Source organism: Macrosteles quadrilineatus, unplaced genomic scaffold (assembly GCF_028750875.1).
Source record: "Macrosteles quadrilineatus isolate MER2022 unplaced genomic scaffold, UCM_ALF_1.0 Scaffold_1__1_contigs__length_201487025, whole genome shotgun sequence".
In the NCBI taxonomy this organism is placed as follows: Eukaryota; Metazoa; Arthropoda; class Insecta; order Hemiptera; family Cicadellidae; genus Macrosteles; species Macrosteles quadrilineatus.
Window position 1 is genome coordinate 140880005 of NW_026542594.1, and position 14882 is coordinate 140894886.

Consider the following 14882-nt stretch of genomic DNA (forward strand, 5'->3'; position numbering starts at 1 on the left):
ATGGACATCTCTCAGTAAATGTATTGCTAGTGTCAGGTGGCTCAGCACAGTGAAGTGCGTGGACATGTCCTGTAACATGGCAACACTTCTGGGTAGCAGGCTAGCTATGGACATCTCTCAGTAAATGTATTGCTAGTGTCAGGTGGCTCAGCATAGTCAAGTGCGTGGACATGTCCTGTAACATGGCAACACTTCTGGGTAGCAGGCTAGCTATGGACATCTCTCAGTAAATGTATTGCTAGTGTCAGGTGGCTCAGCACAGTGAAGTGCGTGGACATATCCTGTAACATGGCAACACTTCTGGGTAGCAGACTGGCTGTGGACATCTCTCAGTAAATGTATTGCTAATGTCAGGTGGCTCAGCACAGTGAAGTGTGTGGACATATCCTGTAACATGGCAACACTTCTGGGTAGCAGACTGGCTGTGGACATCTCTCAGTAAATGTATTGCTAGTGTCAGGTGGCTCAGCACAGTGAAGTGCGTGGACATGTCCTGTAACATGGCAACACTTCTGGGTAGCAGACTGGCTGTGGACATCTCTCAGTAAATGTATTGCTAGTGTCAGGTGGCTCAGCACAGTGAAGTGCGTGGACATGTCCTGTAACATGGCAACACTTCTGGGTAGCAGACTGGCTGTGGACATCTCTCAGTAAATGTATTGCTAGTGTCAGGTGGCTCAGCACAGTGAAGTGCGTGGACATGTCCTGTAACATGGCAACACTTCTGGGTAGCAGACTGGCTGTGGACATCTCTCAGTAAATGTATTGCTAGTGTCAGGTGGCTCAGCACAGTGAAGTGTGTGGACATATCCTGTAACATGGCAACACTTCTGGGTAGCAGACTGCCTGTGGACATCTCTCAGTAAATGTATTGCTAGTGTCAGGTGGCTCAGCACAGTGAAGTGCGTGGACATATCCTGTAACATAGCAACACTTCTGGGTAGCAGACTGGCTGTGGACATCTCTCAGTAAATGTATTGCTAGTGTCAGGTGGCTCAGCACAGTGAAGTGCGTGGACATGTCCTGTAACATGGCAACACTTCTAGGTAGCAGACTGGCTGTGGACATCTCTCAGTAAATGTATTGTTAGTGTCAGGTGGCTCAGCACAGTGAAGTGCGTGGACATATCCTGTAACATAGCAACACTTCTGGGTAGCAGACTGGCTGTGGACATCTCTCAGTAAATGTATTGCTAGTGTCAGGTGGCTCAGCACAGTGAAGTGCGTGGACATGTCCTGTAACATGGCAACACTTCTAGGTAGCAGACTGGCTGTGGACATCTCTCAGTAAATGTATTGTTAGTGTCAGGTGGCTCAGCACAGTGAAGTGCGTGGACATATCCTGTAACATAGCAACACTTCTGGGTAGCAGACTGGCTGTGGACATCTCTCAGTAAATGTATTGCTAGTGTCAGGTGGCTCAGCACAGTGAAGTGCGTGGACATGTCCTGTAACATGGCAACACTTCTAGGTAGCAGACTGGCTGTGGACATCTCTCAGTAAATGTATTGCTAGTGTCAGGTGGCTCAGCACAGTGAAGTGTGTGGACATATCCTGTAACATGGCAACACTTCTGGGTAGCAGACTGGCTGTGGACATCTCTCAGTAAATGTATTGCTAGTGTCAGGTGGCTCAGCACAGTGAAGTGTGTGGACATGTCTTGTGACATCGCAACACTTCTGGGTAGCAGACTGGCTGTGGACATCTCTCAGTAAATGTATTGCTAGTGTCAGGTGGCTCAGCACAGTGAAGTGTGTGGACATATCCTGTAACATGGCAACACTTCTGGGTAGCTGACTGCCTGTGGACATCTCTCAGTAAATGTATTGCTAATGCCAGGTGGCTCGCCAGAGTGAAGTGTGTGGACATGTCTTGTGACATCGCAACACTTCTGGGTAGCAGGCTAGCTATGGACATTTCTCGGTAAATGTATTGCTAGTGCCAGGTGACTCAGCACAGTGAAGTGTTTTGACATATCCTGTAACATGGCAACACTTCTGGGAACCAGACTGGCTGTTTTTATGTAGTAGTATACAGGGTGAATAAAAAGTCAAGACCCCCTCTCTAATATCTTTCTTAGTAAATATACAGAGAAATGCTTCTGGTGGTCGTGCAATCTTAGCAGGAAGTTTCATTTTATGATTTTGAAATTGTTTAGTGTTCCCCCTAAAAGGGTAATTAGGGGGGCAACTCAAATATGTTAAATGTAAACCCCCTTCAAGTTATACTTCATTTTGAAGTGTTTACAAAAACTTGAATAATGGTGAAAACTAGAGCTCGCTATCTCTTCTATATAAATAAAATTAGAGTTTTGTCTGTACATTGCTCACAATTATATATTTTTAGGTTATTTTTACGTCTTATACATTAAATAAGCAGAAACGAGTCTTATCTCTATTTCTGTCTGTCTATCTATCTGTCTGTCTGTAACACTCAAGATGGCATTTTACGCTATCTTCTCCTGGAAAACGAGAGTGCCTATCAAGATCCAAGTCATTTTAATGTATTCACTGGATTGGCGAGATTGTCTTTAGCCATTAAAATATGGCCTCAGTACTTTGTAAATAATATTACGAACGTTCAAAAATGTAGTTTTGTGCTATTTATGTCAAGTTTTCGTCAAATATTTATTGCATAATCATCTATGAAATAACGAACAGCTGTTCCGATCAAGATTTTTCCTAGCTGTCACTGATATGTTTACAAATGTTGTTTACAAATACCGCAACCTTTTTCAATCACGTTTTGAATGCAAATCCCAACCAAGTGAGATTAAAAACGTTTTTCTTACATAACGGATTTAATTAATCGAAAGTGCAATAATATAGTGTAATAGTGTAACCGTGTAAGTGAAACTAAATAACTAGGCATCATCCATTTTTTAGGAACCAGAGATTCTTTGTGTATAAATTGTTCTTGAGTTTTGATAACCAGAAAGAAGACCTTGAATCAGTGTTGTATACGGCTGGGAAACTGAAATTTAATAATGATCGTCGCCAATAGCTTAGAAACATGATTTCCACTCATTGACACGGCGCTTCAATGGCGGTTGTGTAAAGTGTAAAGTAAAAAATCACAACTGCAGTGGGTGATTGTAACAGAGGTTTACGGATGATGCTAAACTCGCTTTTCTAATGCGTTATTTTCTGTTCCTACCATTGACTATATATATATATATATATATATATATATATATATATATATATATATAGTCACAATAGTACCTACTCACCGTCTGATGCAATCGCTGGACCATACAGCCAATAGGCCCATAGCCCATCTCTTGGGTACGTACGCCTACCCAATTATTCATAACAACCTTTTCGACGACGATCCTTGATACCGGTACTTTTCCCTAGAATACACGTTCTACGTACTTAAGAAATAAAATTACAAACGTCCAAATACCCAACGTTGTGTGATTTTTGTCACATTTCACTCTAATGTTAATAGATAGCCTTTACCAACAATTGTTTAGAGAATAGGTACGTAATCTATTAAATAACAAAAAGTTGTTTGTATGGGGTTGTTTTTTTCCAAACTGACAGTTTACATTAAAAGTTGTTTACAAATAAAGCAATTAATGGGAAATAACTTTGATTGCCGTTTTAAAACGTTTTACGAGAAAATCCAAAACCAAGAGATCAATAACCTCGGGACTTGATTAACTCATGTAATTGGTCGGCTGTACTATAGTTCCTAACTGTGAACGTTGGTTTTTGGAACTGGTTCTATATCTTAGAACCGTTGGTACTGTTGGTAGCAGCAAGAATCATTTTTAAGTACCAACACATCACTGTACTTTACAAATTAGTTATCGTTGGTGTTGCACCTTATTTATTATTACAGGCGTATTCAATTTAATAGATATCTTAACTGTACAATTTTTGCTTTTTCTTTCTTGATTCCAAAATGTTAGTTTATGCTAAGAAAACGATAACGCATTTTAGTAAAACATTTATTCAGCAAACCATCATGAATTGTTTAAACGCTTTACGTTGTTTATGTATCAATAGTTCGTGGCCTATTTTGGTAATATTTACTATAAATTACCAATCGTCTATAGTACTTCATTTCATACAGTAAGCCGTCATTTCGGGTCATCATCGGTCCAAGCAAATATAGATTGTTATGATAAAATTTGATGACATTAACAAATATTTCAGATACTAATTTTACAAGTACTTTGTTATGCTTAAAGCGCAGCAAATTCCCTAATTAAGTTCTGTATGTTTGTGTGTGTGTCTGTTAGTAACGCATTAATGTCCTTATTTCTCAGTGTTTCACGGTAAGGACAAAAGTACCTTTATAATGAAAATGTCAACACGAATAAATTGTTAATTTGGGAGGTTGAGGTACTGGTAGTACCTTAAATACTTTTAACCATTGTGGAAGGTAACTTTCAATTTATAGGCCTAAATTAGGGCTATGTCTCATAGATGTATAAAGCATTTTTTAGTTTAATCATTGGATTTAACATATGGACCAACACGACCCAGGTTACATTTAATTTCGAAGCATTTGTTTTGGCTTGAAACTGTCAGATACTGTATTTGCGAAGGTTTATATATAATAGTATTGCCAGCATATCTGAAAATATGCAAACCAAATTCTGTTCTTAATAAAAAGGTTTCAATAACTGACTACAATAAGATCCCCGTGCGTAGAACGGGCACACAGCTAGTCTCTATCTAAAATGGTAGCCCGTCAAATTTTGTGGAAAATCAATGGTAATATTGGTTCGTAATGGTAATATTGGCTACCAATTTGAGGCTCTCACCGTTTCTAGCAGTTATATACTTTATGACCTACACAACATCCCGGTCAAGGTCGAGCTTCTTGGCGTGGAGAATACCCTGGATGTAATGTAACACACAGGTCCAATTGTCCTCACCCTCCGTCATCAGTGGTACACAGTACTTACAGGGCATTTTTGCCTAATAGTAAACTAAAAGTTTCTCTATCATGAGATATAATTTTAGGTCGTGTAATTTATGGTTTGTAAAATTTACATAATAAATTAATTTCGAGCTTTAGAATCCAACTTAAAGTTGTCACAGCCAACTCATTGTTTCTCAAAATGTATTCTATCTAGAAATTGAGACGCATTCCACTCCATGGTTGAATGCCGAGCTGTAATCTCTCATTTCTGCTAATTCCAAACATGACTTTGCAGTGCACACAATAAACGGTACTGAATTATTTATGAAACCAACCCTTTAATGATGTCTAAATAAAACGGAAATCAGATCGTTTCCCAAAGATTGTTAAAATTGTTATTTAGTGTTTTAAAATTAAATAAATACGAGCTGTTGGCCCGTCCTACGTACGGGAATCGAGTAGTCCATTAGCATAGATTAAGCAGATCAAAATTTATTGTAAAGAAAAAGCTGTAAAGATGAATTAAAACATGTAATCATTGTTATTTTTCCAACCTTTCCTCAAAAAGTCGTTTAGTATGTCTAAAATAATTTTCATAAGCTTTCTTTGGAAGATTCGTGAGCTTCGATTCGTATACAGCAATGGTTATAGAATCTTACTTATTTCCTATAATCAATGACAAAATCACAGAGTAAATAAACTAACCTCATAGTTCTATAGAATATTTTTTTATTCAACCACCTGTTAGTTATAACAAATTATATTGCACTAAAACAAACTAAATATTTTAAAGACTGCTCAAAAAAACAAATTAGAACATTTAGTAGTTTACTATGTATATTTAAATAATATCTCATCCTCTTACCAAATAAATGAACGTATCAATGATTATAGCATTACACATAGTATGAATGTGTCAACCCTACGTATGCAATTTCATTTTTATTCAAATGCTGATTTTGTGTCACAAACACTGAATGTTTACAGCTGTTACGTTAAACAAATGGCATTATACCAAAAGCTTGTCTAGAATGTTAGCGTCGGCTGCTAGACTTTTTTTTTAATTAAAACTTAATTTCTAAAAACCGAAGCCCTAAGCTAAAGTTATGGTCCCCTAAACTTCGACATTCCCTAGTTCTCAAATTTTTTTTTTCAACATAACAATTATGAAAATTCGTCAAGTGGTTGATTCAGAATCGTGACGTTTTAATATTATATATAGAATAGATAGACTAGAGTCAAATACTAGTTTTAAGTTAGTTGCTCAAAATCAAGCAATTGCTAAGTATTTTAGGATTTATTTTAAAACTGTGTGAATTCGAAATAAATAACTCTCAACATTATTTTGGACCTGTGTAGACAGCAATAGGTTGTATAGGCCTAGGTTGAGGTACAGGTATAGTCTGTGTATAGGAGCATGCACGAATTACAGTAGTTTTCTTTCCTTACCTGGATGAGAGGGAGGAGGTGACAGGCGGTGCGGCCCAGGAGCCAGTCATTGAACACCAGTACGACAACAGTGAGAGGCAGCACTGGACAGTGAAGCAACAGGTTGCCTAGGCCTAGGTTGAGGTACAGGTATAGTCTGTGTCTGTAGGTGTAGATGAGGAGACAGCAGTTGGTGAGGACTGCAGTGATGAGCACCAGACTGTACATGGCTAGTACAGCAGGGTAGAGGGTGGCTAGGGCTGGTCGCAGATGCGGCTGGTCTGTCAGGTTGCCCTGCTGTTCCTCCAACCAGTGGATCATGGCTCCCAGTACCTCGGGGCGCAGGTCGTGGAACTGCTCACTGCCTTTCCCTCTCACCATCATGCAACAACTTACACAACAAGTAAAGTAACTGTTTTACGCTTAATCAAATACTTCTTTAAAGAAACTTGCTTGTTGTTAAAAGATTTTTTAGGTAGCAGACCCACTACAATTTGACTCCTACCTAAACTCCAATCAAGACTCCTAAGTTACTTGATATTCCTTTTTAGTCACTTGAAAATTCCATTGAATACTCCTCCCAACATTTCCTCAGGAATCACTTTAGTTTCTTAGAAATCCAAAAAAATATCTAGGGCAACTTTGAAAAACCTTAAATTTCAAGTAGCTTATAGGGAGAACCCCAAAAGAAAGCAAAGAGCCAACGTAAAGCTTCCAACATCGAAAGCATTCTGGCAAACCTCTTTGGACTTTGAGTTACTGCGACTCACACTCTTTCAACGTTTGCTGGTGTACAAGAGTTTTGTGGCACCCACAGATTATTTTTATGGTTTACTTTAAGCTGTTACCCTATATACTTTTACACAGTTCCCTATTGTTTTCCAATATGGAATAGCGCCATATTGACCAAGTATGGTATATGTGGTCCAAACGATCTCTAGGTGTTTGCATAAAAATTACTATTTTAAAAATAAGTTCCTACATCAAAATATCAGTGTTGCAAGCATCAGGCACAATGTTTACTAAAATTGCATAGTTTGATTGATGCTATAAGCACAGTTGTTCGTTCATTGTTGCTAATGTGACAACGAAAGAAAATTGGGGTGCTCTCACTGCCTCACCCTCCTATATATTGGTACGAATGTCTTTATGTTTCTGTGTTTATGTGTGTAATGAAGCAAAACTAATTATGCGTTTCATAAAAATATATTTCACTAATAGTCAAAGTGTGACTAAAAGTTGTAATAATAATAATAATAATAGTAATTAAAACCCTATTAATAAATACTTTTGAATCATTAACAAAGGGTAGTTCAATTAACAACTACACTATTGTTAATGAACAAAATACAAATCTCTTCAGATAAAAAAAATTGAATGAGAACAAATGTTACCTACCAACACAGAAAACATACTACTATAACCAAGTACAAGTAACGAATCATTTGTCATATACATTTGTAACACATCAAGTGAATCAACATAAGTGCGAAATTGGATTTACTTAAATTTATGAAACATATCTGACTCCACTCCAACAATAGAATTCCTGTCATGCAAAACAGAGGAATAACACGTTTATTTGTTTAACCAAATGAAGTGTACGTGTAATTGATTTATTAAGTGAGTCTTCTGCTGCAATATCTGTTTATTTAGATTCATTAGATGTTTATTAGATTTAGATTGATTTATTCCTCATCCAAACAACATTAGAATTGATGCGTACTTAGGATTGCTGCTACAGGGAAGCAAAAATGTGTCTTTTGATCAAATGATTATAGAACAGGATGAAATATATAAATTTGCCAAATGCAATCAAGACATATCCGTAAACAAGCAAACAACAACAGTTATTTCCTCCATAGAAATAACATAGGAATTTTAAAAGTATAGTTTTGTATTTCTAATGACACAATTTTTATTAGAACTTAATGTAAACTGTGTAAAATAGGTGTATATAAACGGTTTACACTATAGCTATAGTATAAGCTATATCTATATTTATAAAAAAACTCTTAAATATCTCCCCAAATTGCATAACATTTTTCGAAAAACGAATTCCACATTCGACAGTTATAAAATTCACTGGTACGATTTTCATTGCAAATACTCGGATTAACAAATTTCCCATATAATATAACAAGCTAATAAGCTATTGCCATAGGTTTCATGGTAATACCTAGACACGGGACCACTTCACTTTTTTGTTTTGACGTCACCAAAGGCCAAAACATCATCCGTTCAAAAACACCATCAGAACATAAAAATATATATAGATATGTCCGTAAGCCCGGTAACTCCAGTAAAAATCATCCGATTTTCAAAAAGTTCTGTACAAACATGTAGATCCACAATATTCAAATGAGTTCGCGAACCAACATCACTGGACTATGAGAACAGGGTATTATGGGGTAAAAATTGGGTTTTCCTATTTTTGACCCTCTAAATATAAATTTGGAATTTTTATTTGGAATTGTTTTTCAAATTCATTTTTTATAGCTAAAAAAAAGTAATTTTGCATATTTAAGCGTTGTTGTACAAAAAATGGTTACAGAGAGAATCACAACTGCTATAAATATAAAATTCCCACGTTATTCTTAAAAAAATAAGTCGTTTTAGTGCTGCATCGTACATACTCGAACGAATGATACGATTTCCAACGACAAAATGTCACGGGTTAAGTGTGACCTTGTGGCTGGGTCAGGTTAACAATAACTAAATAGTTAATTAACTAATTATACAGATCTGTTTCCAATGGACAGAATGTTGCGCATCTGCTAGAACGTATTTAACAACCATTAAGTATGGTACACGTTACTCATAAATCAAATGTTACTTTCTGTTTCTGTGCCTATCTCTTCTCTTACGTGTGGGTTTTCCGGAACGGTATAATCTTGATATATCTGTTCGAGCTAAATAATAGTAGGACAATATTTTAAAGTATAAAACAATTTTGACATAGTTTTGTATCCAGTTAAGATGAAATTCACTCAAGTTTTTCATATGATATGATTAAAAGTTTTGATGTTGATCATTACTTCATCGCTGATCATTTAAAAGTATAATTAACAAAAAGGATGTGCAGATTAGCCAATTAACATATCTCAATTATGATTAATAATCAATGCTACTCTTTAACTTTACAAACTATTATAATTTTCTTATTTCTATCAGTTGTGTGGAATAATTACTAATATAAACTTTAGATCAGTCAAAATACAATACAGTTTAGGATATTTTATATAGCTGTCTTGGAGGAGTGAGCTGCACACAAAGTTTATTTTACTTATAGGCATACCACCGGATAAATTACAGGGTATTCCCACAACTATTTACGCACTACACATAAGTTTTACAGCAAGGAAAGCTGACGCAAACTGATTATAATCAATTAGTTGTTTCTTCCAATCATTTATTGCAATCGTCGACTATAAATCTTTTAATGATCATTGCTTCAATTAAAACACCTATGTATACGATTTTAAAAATATGTAGCACGTTTGCAAAAAGGATGAAAAATCTAGGGTTGTTGTTGAAACAGTTTTTACCAAATGAATCTCTCCAACACGCAAAACCTACTGGACCGATTTAAAACTCGAAAAAGACACATTCCCTGACAAACGTTATTGTCTTACAGACAGCATTTTGCCATGATTTGTCACCATGACAACTATAAGAAAAAAGCTCACATCCACTGTTTCTTTCTTACATTAAATCAGTTTACATTACAAAAACTCATTAAATCTATTTTACTTATTAATTAAACTGCTAGAACCAAAGAGAATAATTTAAATATACCAAATTTAAAGCAGTCGAGTTTAAAAAATCAATGATAGGTAGTTTATATATTTTACAGTAGTTAAAAAAAATGTGTGTACTCTCTTAATTTCAAAACGCACTGCTACAGAAAATATATTTAGCAAAATGTAAGCTTTGTGTCTATATTTGTATTTCCGAAGAACTTTATGACAATTACAAAATGCCTTATCAATTTCAAGAGATTGTAAGGAATATTCTGTTCACAAGCAGACAAATCACCGACGTTCTACCATTGACTTTTGGATACAGCAAAGGTTTTACCTACCTGCCTAGTTACCACATAGTTAACACTTTCACTAGAGAAGTTTTATGCTCAAAAACTTTAATAGATCATATACTTAGAGATTTTTTATCATTCGAGAGCTCTGTTATTGTTTTGGATTTATCAGATCACCACGCTCAGGCTGTTCTTATGCCATCAAATATCTCATCTGACAGTCCCCCCAAAATAACACGATTCGCCAGATTATTTAACGACTCTAACAAAAGGGTTTTCAAATGCCTTCTAAGCCGAGAAACTTGGACCGACATGATGGAGACTGATAATGTCGACAAAAGATTTGTAGCGTTCTCAATTTCGACGGGTTTCACCTAGGATATATATATATAGGCTATATATATATATATGTAAATCGGTCTCGAGTCCAGGTCTTACCATGAGTACTACGGTAATAGCTTATTCCCTATATGGGAGATTCGCTGATAGAAAACAAAAGAATTGTCACTACTCACATGTACGAGTAATTATAACACACCGTCCACAGGATACTAACAAATTACAAGATATAGTAAAAAGGGAAAACATCAGTTGTTACTATTGAGCAAAGGGGATTATTATGAGTAGGGATTACACTGAAGATTACTCGATATAGGGGAAAATGTTCCGATCAAATGCTGATTATTTTACTTAGCCCTCTCCCACCAAAACTTAATCCCTGAATTACTGAGGCATTCCAAGTAAACTAATTACATCTGGGGGTTTTAATTGGCATACAACTATTACCGTATGCTAAATCCCTATGAAAAAAACAGACAGAATCTCAATTTCTTTCGAAGTAGTATCGTTGTCAAGAGACATTTTGAAACTAATATGATTTTGTTTGTATCATATTTTTATCTACTGTTTTTAGTGAGGGTAAGTTTTGTGCGAGTAGAACTTAAACTTACATACAGAGTTGTTATGATTTCAGTGATCAAATGTCTGTCTATGGTTTGTAATAATTTTTCTCGTAAATTATAAATGTTTTATTTTAACCATTAAACCCAACTAACAACAACTCAGGGAGGCTCGGTTCCCCCGGTACTTCTAATTTAACATACTCATGTATGTTACTCTCATGCTACTCTCATGTATGTTACTCTCATGTATGTTACTCTCATGTATGTACCTCTGCATCATTGGAGAGGTAAACAATAATAACAATAACAGTCAATTACATCAAATTAAATCTTAAAGGTAATTATCATAGGACATAATACCTAAATATTCGTCTATTGTATGAAATGGATTGGCAATACGCCACTCAGATAATTTAATTTAAAGTCTCATAAACACGAATCAGGCCGTGTGAGGTAGTTTATTGAAAAATCTCACGTAGTTAATTTTGAAGCAGTTTCCTGTATTTCCTACTTACACATTGGTACTTATAGTACCTATACGAACTATGAAACAATTGTTTGCATATTTTTAACACTTTTACCTTTTTAAAACCTTTTGAAACTTACTGCATTATATTTGACAGGGGATGTGAAAAGGGTTTAATCTTTTTTATTTTAAAATCATGGGATGTAAGATACTTTGACGTGGCTAAAAGGTTGCTGATTAAGTTACGACATTTTACAACATTTCCCACTCAATGAAAATGAACCTTTTTACACAGTGTTTTAATCCCTCCATTCATAAGGTTGAAGATTGCATTTTTTTAAACTGCAGTGGAATAATTACTGCAAAATCCAGATTGAAAATAACTTTTACTCCTTATGATAAGCTTACTACTTTTATTAATAAATACGGCATAGTAGTAAATATCTTTTAATTTGACTACTTTTAGTGAAATTTCCTATAGGGATAAAGCTTGCAAAAACAAACCTTTTTTCTGTATAAAGCATTGTTTGACTTTTGAAGAATACGGATAAAATAAAAAAAGTAGTCAACCTATTTAACAGCCCGTTAAATATAATGTTATTCAATAATAAGAAATAAACAGCTTGTTTTTGGAAATATTTGTAAACATCCAATCAGACCAATAACAATTCGTTTGGTCTGCAGGTTTGCTGCAGCGAGGGGATTTATAGTTTTAAAATAGAAATACTAAATATACAATGAAAGCTGAAAATTGTCTAGTTAATTAAATATAATAACTAAACTGTTCGGGAATTTTTAATGGCAACTATTTGACTAACAAGTTCATAAATTTTTTATTCTGGATATTATTACACAAACGTGTAGGCTGTAAATATACTAAGGTTGTCCATTACATATACACTTTATACCACTGTAAGTACTGTAGTCGTATTACAAGCCGTAGAGTATAAGCGGGTATAGGTCTACTTTCTTTGGAATGGATTGTAGTAAACATACATCTATCGACGTTGTTCGTAGCTATTTGGTTACAACAATCAGCTCGGCCAAAACTTCCTTCCTTTGAGTTTGTAGACTGTCGTTAAACTTTAAGAGCGTGTGTGAAAAACCGTGCAGTGATACCTTTAATAGAATGCATTGATATAGGCCTAGCTTCGTTGATCTATCATAGTTCAAATTAATCGCTGTTTATATATACCATTAATATGCACAATAATGGTTAAAATTGTTAAAGGTGTTTTGAAACTAAATTAGAAATAATGGAGCAATCTTGCCATTGACTTTGTACACTCAACGTAAATATAGTCAATGTTCTTCTTTGTCATGTAATAAAAATAATTTATTCACATTTAATACATACATACTAACTACTACTACTGCTAACTCAATAAAAACAATAACAACTATATATGATAATATAATATATGTAGTTACACATACATGTGTTTGAACTATTTTCTCATTACATAAGTCACTCATATTATGGGGGTTTTTATGAGTAGGTCTTTTTTATAAAGCGTGGTAAATATATACTGCAACTAAACATTTCTGCTCGCAAAATATTTTAGCTCTTTTATAAATTATTATCGCTATCTGGAGTGGAGTCAACATGTTTAACATCAAAGGACAAAAATGACAAACTTGGCTTATAATTGTCTTAATTATAGTTTTTTGCATGACAGATTTTGTTGCCTGTATCGTTCTCATGTGATGTAAATGTCACGTGGTAGCTACTGAATGGACTTTTTCAACTAATTTTGTTCGTTTAACTACAATAGAAATTCTTTGTCTTAGAGAAGCTGATATTTTAAATGGAAGCCAGCATTGGTTTGTTTTAGATTTTTCAAGGGAACAAGTCCAACTGCAAATCCAATTGTTTTATTATAATCAAGATTCTCTTTTACCTCGGGAAGTATGACTTTGGTCTTTACTCTTGTTTTTGTTTCACTCGCAACTCACTCCAAATTGTTGCTTACTGGCTGGGATAGGTAACTGAGCTTAAATCTAGGTACTAACCCTGTCTCACTCTCAACCTAAGTTGAAGCGAACTACCTGATCAGAGGGCACCTACATATTGCACGCAGCGGTCAGGTTTTTGACAAGGATTAGTTTTACGGCCCCCGATGGGTTACATAGGGACAAAATAATAGCTTATTCTAAGTGTTGTTTTTGAAGATTTAACAATGACCACCGATCTCTCCTGGCGTCATAACTGGGTGTGGAAGTTGCGGGAGGATTAGCAGAGTGACCACTGCGCGCAATGTGTTGGTGCCCAAGCTTTTACACGATTAATTTCCAGAGATGGTCAAATCTATATAATAATGCAACAAAACAAAATTAAAACTCGTATTGAATAATACATTTTGTTCGAATAAGACCTTATAAGGCGAGAGCTTAGCAGATCGGAAATCCAACCGTCATAAATCAATATAATTGACATTGTAATAGTTGACTGGAGAATATACAGTAGAGTCGAAACATTTATTTTGGCGTATGCCATGTGATATTTGAGGCTGAAAGGGTGTCGGAGTGTGAGAGCTGTATTTCATCAAACCGAAGATTGTATTGGAAGCCTTGAAAGTCATACGAAAATGGAAAAAAGTACTTTGCTTTGGGGAAATCTCCAACAATATGCCACGTAGAGATTAATATACTGAATTCCGAGGTACTTCATGATCAAAACTCTACTTTGAATTAGGAAAACATATAGGCTTGTTTTGTTTGAACGAAAAAGGCAATGATACAAATACCAGCATAATCTAAAGTGGCCTTCATTGTAGTTTCAAAAATGTAGATGTTACTGGATAGGTATTATGTTTGGTAAATAAGAAATACGTAGAAAGTATCTAAAATAGCTGAATACTCTGAACTGTGATATATCGTTAGAATATTGAAATGTACCATGATAATTTTATACTTGTTTAACAAATTTTTCATAAATTCACACACACCTAATGTTTAGAATTAATGTTCTTAACGCCTTAAACACATTCATTGGATGATTAGGTACTATAAAATACTTTTAAACAAAGTATTTAAAGAGTAAGATATATATATATATATATATATCTTAATCTTATACACATTAATAGAATAAAATAATCTGTGCAATGATTTGTTCTCAAATTAGATTAAAAACATTGTACAATTTGTGTATATAAATCATCTACATG

General features: G+C 35.0%; 1 protein-coding gene across 1 annotated transcript; it reads right to left on the reverse strand.

Moving 5' to 3' along the window:
* Positions 1-1525: 1525 nt before the first annotated feature.
* LOC129001057 (free fatty acid receptor 4-like) lies at positions 1526-6689 on the reverse strand. Its single transcript, XM_054428213.1, has 2 exons — positions 6330-6689; positions 1526-1765 (listed from the first exon to the last, which is right to left on the reverse strand). Exons 1-2 carry the CDS (start codon positions 6687-6689, stop codon positions 1526-1528), a joined length of 600 nt encoding a protein of 199 aa, XP_054284188.1.
* Positions 6690-14882: the final 8193 nt, after the last annotated feature.

Bases quoted from the DNA above. Each gene is read 5' to 3' on its own strand.
- LOC129001057 (XM_054428213.1), bottom strand. From the start codon at position 6,689: ATGGTGAGAGGGAAAGGCAGTGAGCAGTTCCACGACCTGCGCCCCGAG. The intron at 1,766-6,329 runs GTAAGGAAAGAA...GCCATGTTACAG, and splicing joins ACCTCCTCCCTCTCATCCAG to GATATGTCCACACACTTCAC.